This window comes from Plecotus auritus, assembly GCF_963455305.1.
Source record: "Plecotus auritus genome assembly, chromosome: 3".
NCBI lineage: Eukaryota > Metazoa > Chordata > Mammalia > Chiroptera > Vespertilionidae > Plecotus > Plecotus auritus.
Window position 1 is genome coordinate 65,645,537 of NC_137772.1, and position 14,342 is coordinate 65,659,878.

Below are 14,342 nucleotides of genomic sequence, written 5' to 3' on the forward strand. Positions count from 1 at the left end.
TTACAACAACCTTAAGAAAGTATTTCCATTGGTAGATTAGTATTAAATAATTATCATACCTAACGCAACTGGCAGTATTTATGAAACAGTTTACCTTAAAATTATCAAGAAAAAAGTATATATATATATGCCTTCTTCTAGAAGGGTACATTTTCAAATGCTTTTATGGGCTGTTGTTTTCTATAGTTGAGTTAGAGGGAAAACGGAAATGATACAGATTATTTCCTTACTTCTACCTATTTTATCAGATGCTGGTTTATCTCCCGTGTATCTGTCTGAGTCAGGAGAATGCAATAACTAAAATTGGGGTCTAGAGTCAAGTACTTGGGTTCAAATAAATCTCGGTGTGGCCACCTATTTGTTTTGGCCTTGGCCTTTACCTCTCTGTGCCTTCGTTTCCTCATCTGTGAAGTAGGGATAGGGATCATAGCCTCGGAGAGTTGTTTGAATCTTAGAGCATTGAGAGCTGTGCCTGGCACGTGGTGAGCATTCTCTGAATGTCAGTTGTCATTGTCATCCTCAAGCATGTTCCCAGTTCTGTTGAGATTGTCTGTGTGAATCTACGAGTGTACCTTCTGTCCCACTGTTTTCTGCTCTGGTTTTAAAATTTGTGATGTGTGTGCCCTATTTCTGGCCTTAAAAGAATGTCCTGACTTTTTTTTTTTTTTTTAACTCTTACAGAAACTCCAATTTCAGTGAAGGGCATCCCATCCCACTAAGGTCACAGGTGACAAATGGTCTTTCATTACCTGCTGATTACAGTTAACCTTAATTTCTTTCATGGCCGTCATGCGGTGCCTTCTACTTAAATAGAGCTGTTCCTGGATGTGACTTTTCAAGCCTCTCTGGGTTTAGTTCTAATTTAACCTGCTGTTCCAACTGGGACTATGGTGCCACTGAAGTCATGATTCACTCATTTGTTCTCTCTAGATCTAATTATTACCACTCAGTGCCTAGGAGGCCTCCTCAGGCGTTCCTTCACTGTTCTAAATGGTCTAACCTTCTGGGGAAGGGAGTGGGTCTTTAGTTATTGTTTCTTTGAACCGTACAGATGTGTTTAGTACACTTTCTGGGAACACACTAGCCCTGTTTCCCTCCGTCGTTTTCATCATACCAAGCTCATGACTACGGATTACTGGAAGATTCCTATGCTGGCATATGCAGTACTTACCTGCACATCCCATGCTTTAGAATCAGATCAGCTTTTGAAGCACAGAAGTCAGTTTCCATGCAGCTGAGGATACCTTAAGTGCCTTTTAACAAAGTAAATATTGCCTAGAAAGCTTGGGCAGAATAGAAACACCTAAAGTGTCATTATAGCTATCCTGTTACCAAACGCCCATGCTTCTGAGCCCCCTGGTGAGACAGGCCAGGATGACATTGCTGAGAGGAAGGATCATTCCTTCACCCTTTGCCACTTACCTAGGTGCTAACTAGGATCAAAGGGACGATTTTTATTTTATTCACCAGCATCCTATGCATGTTCAGAGGGATCTCAGTGGCCTGCAGACTGAAGGGTCCCAGGTTCGATTCCAGTCAAGGGCATGTACCTTGGTTGCAGGCACATCCCCGGGAGGGGGTGTGCAGGAGGCAGCTTATCGATGTTTCTCTCTCATCAATGTTTCTAACTCTCTATCCCTCTCTCTTCCTCTCTGTAAAAAATCAATAAAACATATTTAAAAAAATAAAATAAAATGTCCTTCTCTTGAACTTAGAGCAAAGAACTGAGGTACTCATGTACATATGGGGTGTTTTAAATATTTTTTTATTTTTCAATTACAGTTAATGTGCACAATACTATACTGGTTTCAGGTGTTCAAAGACATATGCATCCATGAATAATAAGAATAATAAGAATTCTATGTCACAGGGGATCATCAGGATTTTAGAGATGTGTTGGTCGGGCATGGCCAGTGATAAACCAGTGATTAGACATTTATATAACTTAAGAAGTGATCACCCTGATAAAACTACTACTCATCTCACATGGTACATAGTTATTACAATATTATTGAACTAGAGGCTTGGTGCACAACATTTGTGCACTGGGGCGGGGGGATGTCCCTCAACCCGGGCTGCCCCCTTCCTGGGACCCCTCCAGAAGAGTCCCTAGGCCTGGCTGGTGATCAGGGTCTATCGGGGCTTTCCTTCCCACAGCTGCAGGCAGCTGGCCCCGCCCTTGCTGTTGCCACTGCTTTCCATCTGTGCAGCACTGCCCTCCCCTCCCCTGCTACTGGTCACCTCCCTCTGTGGGCAACAGGCGTGGGGTGCAATCACTTGGCTGGCCTGGGCCTCCCTCTATGGGCCGATCGATCACGGGGCTCTGTGATCGACCGCCCAGCAGAGGGAGGCCCCACCCACCTGGCCGGGGCTCCTCAATCTATCACCTTGCACAGGATGGCCTGGGTTGCCCTCTTTGGGGCAATCGTAGAGCTCCCCAACCCCCAATCATTCGCCCCGCCAGCTGGTGTTCTGGGCCTCCCTCTGCGGGGCAACATGGAGCAATGGTGGGGGCCCCTGACCAATTGCATCACACCTGCCTTGGCTGGCCTGGTACCAGTGCGTGTCATAGTGAGGTTGTCTGGACAGTTGTTCTGCTGTTCGGTCGTTCGGTCAATTTGCATATTATGCTTTTATTATTATAGATATATTCTTTTTCTACACTATACATTCTCCTGAACTATTCTGTAACTACCAATTTTTATTTCTTTTTTTTTTTAATAGATTTTATTGATTTTTACAGAGAGGAAGGGGGAGGGATAGAGAGTTAGAAACATCAATGCGAGAGAAACATCAGATCAGCTGCCTCCTACACATCCCCTATTAGGAATGTGCCTGCAACCAAGGTGCATGCCCTTGACCAGAATCGAACCTGGGACCCTTCAGTCTGCAGGCCAACACTCTATCCACTGAGCCAAACCAGTTAGGGCCCAATTTTTATTTCTTAATCCCGTCACCATTTCACCCATACTCCCTCCCTTCTGGCATCAATCAAAAGGTTCTCTTGTATCTATTCTGCTGGTTTGTTTATTTTGTTTTTTAGATTCCACATATGAATAAAATCATATGACATTTGTCTGACTTATTTCACACAGCACAATACCCTCTAGGTCCAGCCATGTTGTTGCAGATGGCAGGAGTTCATTCTTTTTTTATGACTGAATCATTTCCCATTGTACTATATGTATGCACTACTTCTTCTTTATCCACTCATCTATTGATGAATGCTTAGGTTGCTTCCATATCTTTGCTATCCTATATAATAAAGATGTAATACACAAATGGTCATTATGCCGTGAAGCATAACAACAGACCGAGTACGACTGGAATCACAGATCAGCAGGAGGGTGGGGCAGCAAGCTACAAGGGGCATCGGAGAGCTACAGGAGGGGGCAGGGCAGCAAGCTATGGGTAAGGGGGCGGGGGGGTGGGGGGAACTACAAGAGGGTGGCAGTGGGCGGAGAGCTACAGGAGGGGGGCAGCGAGCTACTGGCTACAAGTGGGCAGTGGAGAGCTACAGGAGGGGGCAGGGCAGCAAGCTATGAGGGGCGGCAGGGGGAGGGTTGTTGGGGGAGCTACAGGAGGGTGGAACAGTGGGCGGAGAGCTGCTGGAGGGCAGCAGTGAGCTACTGGCAAGCTACTGGTGCACGGATTTGTGCACAGGGCTATTAGTTGTAAATAATGCTGCAATGAACGTATGGATGCATATGTCTTTATTTAGTGTTTTGGATTTCTTCAGATAAATACCCAGAAGTTGAATTGCTGGGTTCTTCTTTGTCTCTTTATAGCATTTGTTTTAAAGTATCTTTTGTTTGATTTAAGTATTGCTACCCCAGCTTTTTTGTTTGTTTCCATTTTTAGGAAAATATCATTTTCTATCCCTTTACTTCCAGCCTATGTGTGTCTTTCAATCTGAAGTGAGTCTCGTATAGGCAGTATATGTAAGGGTATTGTCTTTTTATCCAATGAGCCACCCTATATATTTTCATTTGAGCATTTAATCCATTTGCATTTAAAGTAATTGTTGATAGACATTATTTATTGACATTTTATTATACATATTTTTGTCCTTTTTTTCTTTTTTTTCCCTATGCTATACTTACATCCCATGACTATTTTATAATTACCAACTCATACCTCTTAATCTCTTCATTTTTTTCACCTGGCCCCCCAAACATCTTCCCCTCTGGCTACCATCAATCAGTCTGTCCTCTGTATCTATGAGTCTGTTTCTGTTTTGTTTGCTCATTTATTTTGTTTTGTTCTTTAAATTCCACATATAAGTGCAAGCATATGGTACTTGTGTTTCCCTGACTGACTTTTTTCATTTAGCATAAAAGTCTTTAACATTTCTTATAATACTGGTTTGGTGATGATGAACTCTTTAACATTTTCTTGTCTGAGAAACTCTTATCTCTCCCTTGATTCAAAATTATAACTTTCCTAGGTAGAGTAATCTTAGTTGTAAGTTCTTACTTTTCATCAATGAATATTTCTTGCCACTCCCTTCTAGCCTGCAAAGTTTCACCTAGAAGTCTTATGGGAGCTCCCTTCTAGGTAACTAACTGCTTTTCTCTTGCTGCTTTTAAGATTCTCTCTTTGTCTTTAACCTTTGCCATTTTAATTATGATGTGTCTTGGGGTGGGCCTCTTTGGATTCATCTTGTTGGAACTCCCTTTGTTTCCTGGACTTGTGTGTCTTTTTCCTTCACCAGGGTAAGGAGGTTTTCAGTCATTATTTCTTCAAATAGGTTCTCACTCTCTTGCTCTCTCACTTCTCTGGTACATGTAATTTTAATGGTTACCCACATTCCCTCCTATTTAGTAGCTACTTTGGAATAGCACTTAAAATATGAAACTTAGGTAAATGAGAGAGAGTTAGAACGAAGAATTGAGGAACCATTATCTGAAGATTTGCAATCAAAGGATCCTAATAAAAATAAATTAATCACAGGGGTTAATTATTTGATTATATTAAATTAAAAATTAGGAATGCCTGACTTAATACACTCATTGGAGGAGGGAAGCAGACCAGGTCCCGAGTGCCAGAGGGAAGCCAGTGCCGGCAGCCGGGGAAAGGAAGGCCTACTCTGGCACAAATTTTCATGCATCAGGCCTCTAATTATTATATATAAAGTAGTATACAAAAAAAATGCTCTTATTATAGAGACTTTAAGTTATAATTTGAAGGAAACAAATTCCATATTATTTTCTCAATTTAGAAGATGGCAAGCATATCACAACACAAAAGTTTCTGTTTTTGAGGTCCCCAGTACCAAGATCCATATTTATTGCCATGACTAGATATTCAGGAAATGTTGCCCTATTTTCACACATACAATCTTATTTGTTCATAAGAACCACACCCTTGTCAGGACTGACTAAAGCTGTTCTTTTATGAGCATGCCAGTCACACCATTTTGACTCTTTTTCACAATAGGCTCCAATCCTTGCAACTGAGTCAATTATGTAGAAAACCACAAATCCACATTGACTGATAAGAAGGCTGGAAAAAGTGGCTTAGATAACTCTTATTTTTTTTTCATTCTACTAATAGAGATCTTACATAAAACTGTTTAAGTAGATAAACATCATTTATATTTTAACTTGCCTAGTAATATAAAGCTTTAGGCTACTGAATCTTATTACAAGTAAAAAGATATATTGAAAGGCACATGTGTAGAAGGAGACATTTAAAAACAGTTGATTGGCCCTAGCCAGTGTGGTTCAGTTGGGCATCATCCAGTGTATTATAAGGTTGCCAAGTCAATTCCCAGTCAGGGTACCTGCCCAGATTGCAGGCTCTGATCCCAGGGAGGGGGTGTGCAGGAGAGAGCCAATGGATGTTGCTCTCATATCAATGTCTCTCTCTTTCTCCCTCTCCATTCCTCTCTAAAAATCAATAAAAATATTTTAGAGAAATAAATTTAAAAAGTTGATTGGAGCAATGTTATAGTGAAATGTTAGACATAACCTAACAGCATGGAGGGACCTTAAGAGTATTTTGCTAAGGGAAATAAGTCAGTTAGGGAAAGACAAGTATCTCATGATTTCATTCATATGTAGAATCTAATGAATAGAAATTAACTGATGAACAAAATAGATCCAGAGACATAGAAGCATGGAAAGACTGATGAATCTCAGAAGGGAGGTGGGGGTGGGTGGGTTGGTAGGGAGAGATTAACCAAAGAACATATGCCTATAGGCATAACCCATGGACACAGACAATAGTGTGGTGAAGGCCTTGGGGGATGACAGATGCAGGGTGGGGGTGGGGTCAATGGGTAAAAAGGGGGACATATGTAATACTTCCAACAATAGGGATAAATAAATAAAAAAAGAAAGAATCTTATGTCCATCACTTTGGAAGTGGATTTTAAAACTCTTGGCTGGCCCTAGCCGGTTTCCTCAGTGGTTAGAGCATTGGCTCTTGGAAGGATCACGAGTTCAATTCTGATCAAAAACAGGTGCCTTGGTTATAGGCCTGGTCCCCAACCCCTGTCAGGGTGCATGCAGTAGGCAACCAATCGATGTGTCTCTCTTACATCGATATTTGTCTCTTTCTGTCTCTCCCCCTCTTTTCCACTCTCTGTAAAAATCAATGGAAAAATATCCCTGGGTGAGGGTTAACAAAAATAAATAAATAAATAAATAAATAAATAAATAAATAAATATCTGGAATGACTATGCATTAGAATATTATCATATTTCATCTAAGTCAGGTATCAACCAATTAAAGCCCATGGACCAATACAACCCACTCTTTGTTTTATAAATAAAGTTTTACTGGAACATAGCATACCCATTTGTTTATATTTTGTCCATAGCTACTTTCATGCTATAATTTCAGAGTTGATTTGTTATAGCATAGACTGTTTGGCTCTCAAAATGCAAATCAAATATTTACTATCTATCTCTTTACAGAAGAAGTTTACCAACCCCTGACCTAAGTTAAAATGTCATCTATTGAAAAATGCACCATTGGTTTATGTACCATTAAAAGAAAAAACGGTATGCCAGTTAAATGATGACAAGCTACTAATTTTAAGAATCCTAATTTTGGCAACATTAAAATACTGAAAAAATTATCTTAAAATCAATCATGATATATAGCACTTCAAATAAATAAACTGTGGTATTCATATCAACGTGGATAGATCTCAAATGCTTAATGTTGAGTGAAAAACCATTTTCAGAATAATGTGAACAGTATATTATTTTATCTCTTAAAAAGCACAAAACAATATTATGAGTTTTGATGAATGCAAATATGGGTAGGTAAGCATAATATAAAGGTATTGGAAGGATTTAAAGAAAACTGATGATAGAGGAGGAGAAGGGATTAGCTTGATTATGGAAGACAGGAGATTCATCTCTAGCTATAATGTACAGGGTTTTATTTTAAAAGTGATTTATTAATACAAAATATATTTTTTAAAGCATCAACACATGGGAAAACTGCAAGAAAATATGTCAAAATATCAACAGTGGTAAACTTTTTATAGCAGAAGTATGGTGTAGTATAGTAGATGTATTTAATTCTATTTCACTATAATTTTTTTAAACTTCATGAATAACGAAAAAAAATGAGTCATGTTCTTCATTTCTATCACAATCAAAAGAGATTAAGGTTTGAAGAAGTGCATGTTAATCAATTACCTGGCGTTACAAGCTAATCCTGTTTTTCTACCATGGCATTAAGATTAAACAACGTGCAAGTTGGGGCCAAATTTCATAGTTAAACTTTTTTTTCCTTAATGGTGGTACAGCTAATCTTTAAATACAATGAACTTTATTCCTCATCGTGGAAAACCACCGACTGTAAAAGTTAAATGTCAGGTGCATTTTACCGAACAGAAATAGCTTGTCATGAGTCATGTAATTGATGTAGGATGTACTTCTTTCAGCCCAACCTCACTTGTTTTGAAATGTACATTGTGATTTTACACGATTTTCTCTGTTGTCACATGCAGTTCAGACACTCGTGTTACTTACCAAATGCTTTCACTTTTGTCACTTGTCTATAGCAGGACTTCCTAGAATATTCTCTATAAGCGTGTTCAGAAGTTCACAATTTTAAGGTATAATTGTAACACCACCAGCTTGTTTCTTACTCGATAATGAGGATCAACTCACCTGCCACTGCTTTCGTTTAGGTTTTGTTTGTTTTTAAAATATATTTTATTGATTTTTTACAGAGAGGAAGGGAGAGGGATAGAGAGCTAGAAACATCGATCAGCTGCCTCCTGCACACCCCCCACTGGGGATGTGCTCGCAACCAAGGTACATGCCCTTGACCGGAATCGAACCCGGAACCCCCCAGTCCGCAGGCCAACGCTGTATCCACTGAGCCAAACTGGTTTCGGCTAGGTTTTGTTTTTGTCTTGTTGTTTTAAGTATGTCTTTTGCTCCCTAGGAGTGCTTCACCAGAAACAGATCAAACTGCCTGCCTTTGAGACTGAGAAATGAAACGTGTCTGGGAAATGTGGACCAGAGCCTTGCGTCTGTGTGAAGCTTAGACTGTGAGACTAAGGTCTCCTGCTATGAGGACCAAGACAGACTGCTGTGTTTCTCACTGTTTAACTCCATTTTTTCCCTTTCCAGTTCCATTTCACCATTTAGTATTGAGAGCACAAGACGCCAGAGACGGTCTGAATCCCCAGACTCCAGAAAGCGGCGGATTCACAGATGTGATTTTGAGGGATGCAACAAAGTGTACACAAAAAGTTCTCACCTGAAGGCTCATCGGAGGACACATACAGGTACAGCTCCGCAGGGCTTCTCGCCGGAGGGTCAGGCAGGGTCCAAAAGGGCCAGCTGCTCACCTCCAGAGCCACGAGGGTGCTGGATGGTGTCACGGCACGTATTTCTTCAGTTCAGTTCCTTTCTGAGCAGAATGCTTTTCCTCCCTCTGTTGAAAAAGGCTTAAGTCTTAGTGAACTTTAGCAACCTATGAAGTTATTTCTTCTATGTCTCTAGAAAGTAATGGAAAAGGTATCCTCAGGTGACGATTAACAAAAAATAAAAATAAATAAAAATAAATAACCACACTAATATTAACCATTTCCCAGCTGAGGTAGTAAAATCATTCAAATCATCCTTTGCCATTCTTGAGCCACATTCTTATAAGAGACACTTCCAAAGCTCCTTTCCAGAGACTGTCCCGTGCCTCCTCATGTGGAAGTAGAGATCGTGTGTGCGTGCGCATGCACACACGTGTGTGTGTGTGTGTGTGTGTGTGATGAAGTGATGGCAGAGGAGGAGGCTTGCCTGAAGTCACAAAAGCATTATAAGATCAGGAGTTGACTTTTTTGCTCATTTAATGCATTATACTTTAAATACAAGATAATCACCAAATTTTGCAAATTCCCTCTTCCCTTTCTTCCCTGCCTCGGACACCTTCCCCCTTTCCACTGAGTTTCAGTTTCCTCCCTCTCCATTGATCCTGAGCTTCCCCAGGAGAAGTGTTCTTCTGTTTCTTAGGTACTATTTTTGAATCAGTTTCTTTATCATTGAGGCAAAGAATGAGTATAGAGATATGAAAATGAGTAACATGTTTTACTCTATCACTAGATAATGAACAAAATTATAATATGACCAAGTCATATTACTTTTTATTGGATCGTTTCTGTTTAAATAATAAAAGAATGACCTTTCTTCAGTTAGTCATCATATATTTTAAATTTGTCTTCCTTTTCTTGAACTTTCTAAAATACATATTAGCCTCATTTTCACAGGGACACCTCTATTCCATTTATCCAAGTGATGAACAGTGACAGAGAGGAAAAGGTTTAATTTGGTACTATTAAGGGATATAACTCCATGGCGTTACAAGATTACAGGTTTTACCATATACTGTGGAAGTAGGGCAGACATGCTGTACGCATTGTAATTCAAAGCAATATAAACCGTGCATGCTGAAGTAGAATTAATTAGCTTGGCTTACTAGTAAAATGAAGTCATAGACTTCTGGGGTCCAAATGGTTCAGAATGTAGTTTGTTTCCTAACTAGGGGGGTCCCGTGGGTGTCATCTCACAGAGATCAGGTCACTGCTATGCTGCTTTCTGCACACTTAGACACCTTTGATTTGACCTTCACACCTGTGGCTGCAGCTGTCATCATCTCGTGTGTATTCAAGTGTGGTTCCTGATCGAGTATTGTCCACACAGCCATCATTTTCCCATCTCTCCTCAAACACTTTGAGTGTCAGAGAGCTTATTCTTACGCAAAATAAGCTGGGTGATATTTCTGAGGGCATATTCTTTGTATAGTAGATAATTAAATACTTGGGTTTAAAATCAGTAAAGAGTTAGTAACTAGACTAATAATTTGCGTTTTTTAAGTGAGACATAATTGACATATAACATTGTATAAGTTTAAGGTGTACAATGTATTGATTTGATACACTTACATATTTCAATATGATTACTCCCATAGCTTAGCTAACAACTCCATGGTGTCACATAATTATTTCTTTTTTGTAGGGAGAATAATTTGTTTACTATAATCACCTGCTGTGCATTAGATCTCCAGAACTTATTTATCTCCTAGTTATAAGATTGTACCCTTGCCATCCCCTCTCTTGCCATGTTGAGTTGTTTCTTACAGTGGTGTTTGGCTCTCGGTCCCTTGACTGGGCTAACTCCAATTATCACACTGTAATTTTCACTTCCTGGCCCTGGTGCTCCTCATAACACTGGCATGAACCACTGGCACCTTCATTTCTCCAGACACCCTCAGTTCTCTCAGCCACATTTTTCTAGATATACTCCAAGTTATCACTGTGTCTTTTTCAGTTTTCCACACCATAGATTGAGGGAACAGGTGTTGTTAATGGACATCTCTTAATAGAGTCAAAGATAATGTTGTCTTTTAACAGTTGATTTTCTGTTTGGTCATCTAAATTTGAAAAAAAAAAAAAAACCCCTGCTGAAAACTAGGTCTTGTCCATCCCCTGTACCTGTAACTGATTTCTTTTAAAACTAAACATGCACGTTTTAGTTGGACCCGTCCCTCAACTGATGGCTCCTTCGGGACTACACGCATACCTCAGAGATATTGCAAGTTCAGTTCCAGACCACCGCAGTAAAGTGAGTCGTAATATTTTTATTGATGGAGAGTCTTGCCTTCAGTTTGTTGCTAAAAACAAACAAACAAAAAAAAAACAACGCCCTGACCATTTTGGCTCAGTGGATAGAGTGTCGGCCTGCGGACTGAAGGGTCCCAGGTTCGATTCCAGTCAAGGGCATGTACCTTGATTGCGGACACATCCCCAGTGGGAGGTGTGCAGGAGGCAGCTGATCGATGTTTCTTTCTCATCAATGTTCTAACTCTCTATCCCTCTCCCTTCCTCTCTGTAAAAAATCAATTAAAAAAAAGGTGTGAACACCTGTGAATCACAATGAAGCAAAGCGCAATAAAGCGAGGTGGGCCTTAGTGGGTTTCCTCTCCCTGGGCATGTGTAGCCATAATCTGGATGATCTCCTGTAGGAGACACAGGCCAGCATCATTACTGTGAAGGCTGTGCATACACCTTCAAGTCTGGGAGATAGTTATCCTATATCCATTTTACTGATTTGGACCCATTATTCTATTAAATTAAAATAACTTTGAACCCTCTTCCCATCCAACTTGCTGTTAGTATAGTTAACAGTGGTCGGCAAACTGCGGCTCACGAGCCGCGGTTTGCCGCTCTATTGACTAATGAGTTTGCCGACCACTGGGATAGGGGCTTAATCACAAGGAACAACAACAGCCTGTAATTATTGGAATCGAGAGTCTAGGTCAGTGGTCGGCAAACTCATTAGTCAACAGAGCGGTAAACTGCGGCTCATGAGCCGCAGTTTGCCGACCACTGGTATAGTATATCTCTCCTCCATCTTCTCTATTTTTGCCAGATATTGAGTAGGACAGGTTCAAAGAAAAAGCTCTGAGAGCTGATCCTAAAAACTTCTATCCATATGGGTCTTAATTCATCAATCAGTAATTAAAAATCCACCTAATTTTCCAACATCTAATCCATATTTCTTGACCCCTCAGCTACATTAAAAAGTCTATGTGAAATTCCTGCTATAAACCATATACCAAATTCATTCATCCACTTAGCAGAGTGACATTATACAAGGTGTAGTTTTCTAAACTATCAATCAAAGCACAGTATTTTTCAAAAGAAAGAATGAAATTTGGCTTATTTGCTGCCACTGGTTCAAAGTGAGCCCATACTGATCCTGATTTACAATTATTTGTAAGATTTCATAACTTCGTGTTCAAAATGAAATCAACACAGGTTCTGTTGGGATTCGGTTGGCTTGCTTTGCTTTTAATAAATATCTTCTTAGCCTTACCTTTGCTTCAGGCATATTGAGCAAGTTATTTGTGTGTGACTGATAATAATGTGAAGTTTGGGATTATAACAGATGACTTATGAGAACTACTCATGCTACAGGAGATAAGCAAGTAGCAATGAGAAGCTTTCTTTGAGCAAGTCACAGTAATTTTACCTTTAACATTGATCTTTTGCTGTATGAGTACGTGATCAAGTCCTCTATTTAGGACTTAGACAGTAAATGAATCATTTGTAAGAATGTGAAAGAGGAACATTTTCTAGATATTAGTAAGGAAGTTAGAGTTAAAAAATGCTGAAGAATGCCTTTTTAAAAGAAAACTAAGGATTATTTTGTAAATGTGTAATTTAAATAATGGATAAAGATTTGATCAAATATTTTTAAATGCCTTAACTAACACCTACAAGTGGTAAATTGTTTAAGGCCTGTTAAAAAAGGAGGGGGGGGGAAACAAACAAATATATATATATGTTTTTTACACACACACATACATATATATATATATATATATCAGAAATCACACACACACGTGATTGTCAACAGGTAATTGTTCCTCCTATTCACTGGTCTAAATCGTGTGCGATTTATCTCCATGAAGCAGTGTACAGTGCATTTAAATAAATATGCAGTATATGTAAATGAATCGTCATTTAAATCTGGGCTATACACAACTGCTATGTACTGTGAATTTCTCTCATTTCATTTTAGTAATTAAAGTCATTATTAAATGATTTAAGTGTGAATTTTAGAAGAAAATATTTTCATGAATTTGGCATTGCTGATTAGAATTCTTAATATTTTCTAAAAATAGATGCCACAGTATTTTCTAAAGGGCAGTACAATAAGCAAATTGCACTCAGACAGCAATGATTTCAAAGCCACTAGATGGTGCACTAGCACCAGATGTTGGGCAGCTCTAGTCTCAGAGGGCCTGGAAAAGAGGAAACTAGGACCCTCTAGTGGTCTGCATGACATGAGGCAAGTGTCCGAGACCTGCAGAATTTCACAGTTTAATGATGAACAAGGAAAAGGCAAGAGAAAGATAAATTTTAAATCAGAATTTTAAGAAAGTAATTGTAACATATTCAAATATTTAGTTCCAAATGGATCTGGAAATATTTTATATTCCAACATGATAGCCTGTTTTCTAATAAATCTATGAGGCTCATTTAGCCAATCTTATCTAATATTCATTTTAATTCCTTACTTAAATTTTAAAATTAGTAAACATAAAGAAGTCACATTTCTTATCTATCTTTATCAAAAAATATTCATATATGAATTTTACATGTCAAGGACTTTAACTCGCAAAGATGCTTTTAAAATATAAACCAATTTTGAATTAAAAATCTCTAAAATATGTCCTTTCCTACTTTTACAAATGAATGAAATGATGCACTATTTAGCTCTTCCCTCGAGGAACAAAGCCTTTGTAATTAATACCGTATGCTATAATTAATATCTGATAATGGTTATGTATTTGGAATGCACACATACACGTATACCCACATCCATCTTGAATGCTTACAGACCCTGGCCTTTTTCACTTTTTTTATTTGCCTCATTCATTCTCGTTGCTCTTCCTATATTTCTTGATTCTAATTTGACAACTTGTTTTACTGGATGAGATTCTGAAATGGTTTGATGATATTTCTATAAAGAAAAGCATGTGTTTTGTGACAGCTGTGCATCTTGGTGGCCTTTAGCTCACAAGTCTGCGGTCGCTAATCTTACCTTCGGTAGTAGTGTGCTGCCTCTGCTTTCACATCTGTCTTCATTAATTAAATAACTCATTACATATAAAGCTCCACATCAGAGCCTCTGTCTAGATTCATTGTTAGATAAAGCATAGGGCTTAGTGATGTCAAGATAATTAATCACTTAAGAGCAAGCTGACATTTTTTTCAAATAAAAATCCTCTTCTCATAAGTTGTTTGTAAGTCCTGGTGAAACAGCTCACAGATATAAGCTGTATTGGTAACTGTTGAGAAATAGAAA

The 14,342-nt window shown here is 38.9% G+C and overlaps 1 protein-coding gene across 2 annotated transcripts in view; it reads left to right on the forward strand.

Annotated features, from left to right (window-relative positions):
- KLF12 (KLF transcription factor 12) overlaps window positions 1-14,342 on the forward strand; it is a 675,261-nt gene that overhangs the window by 641,792 nt on the left and 19,127 nt on the right. For both annotated transcript variants that reach the window (XM_080660594.1, XM_080660593.1), the window contains one exon: window positions 8,604-8,761. In XM_080660594.1, coding sequence (XP_080516720.1) covers window positions 8,604-8,761 — 158 coding nt within the window. The remainder of the gene's footprint in view (window positions 1-8,603; window positions 8,762-14,342) is intronic.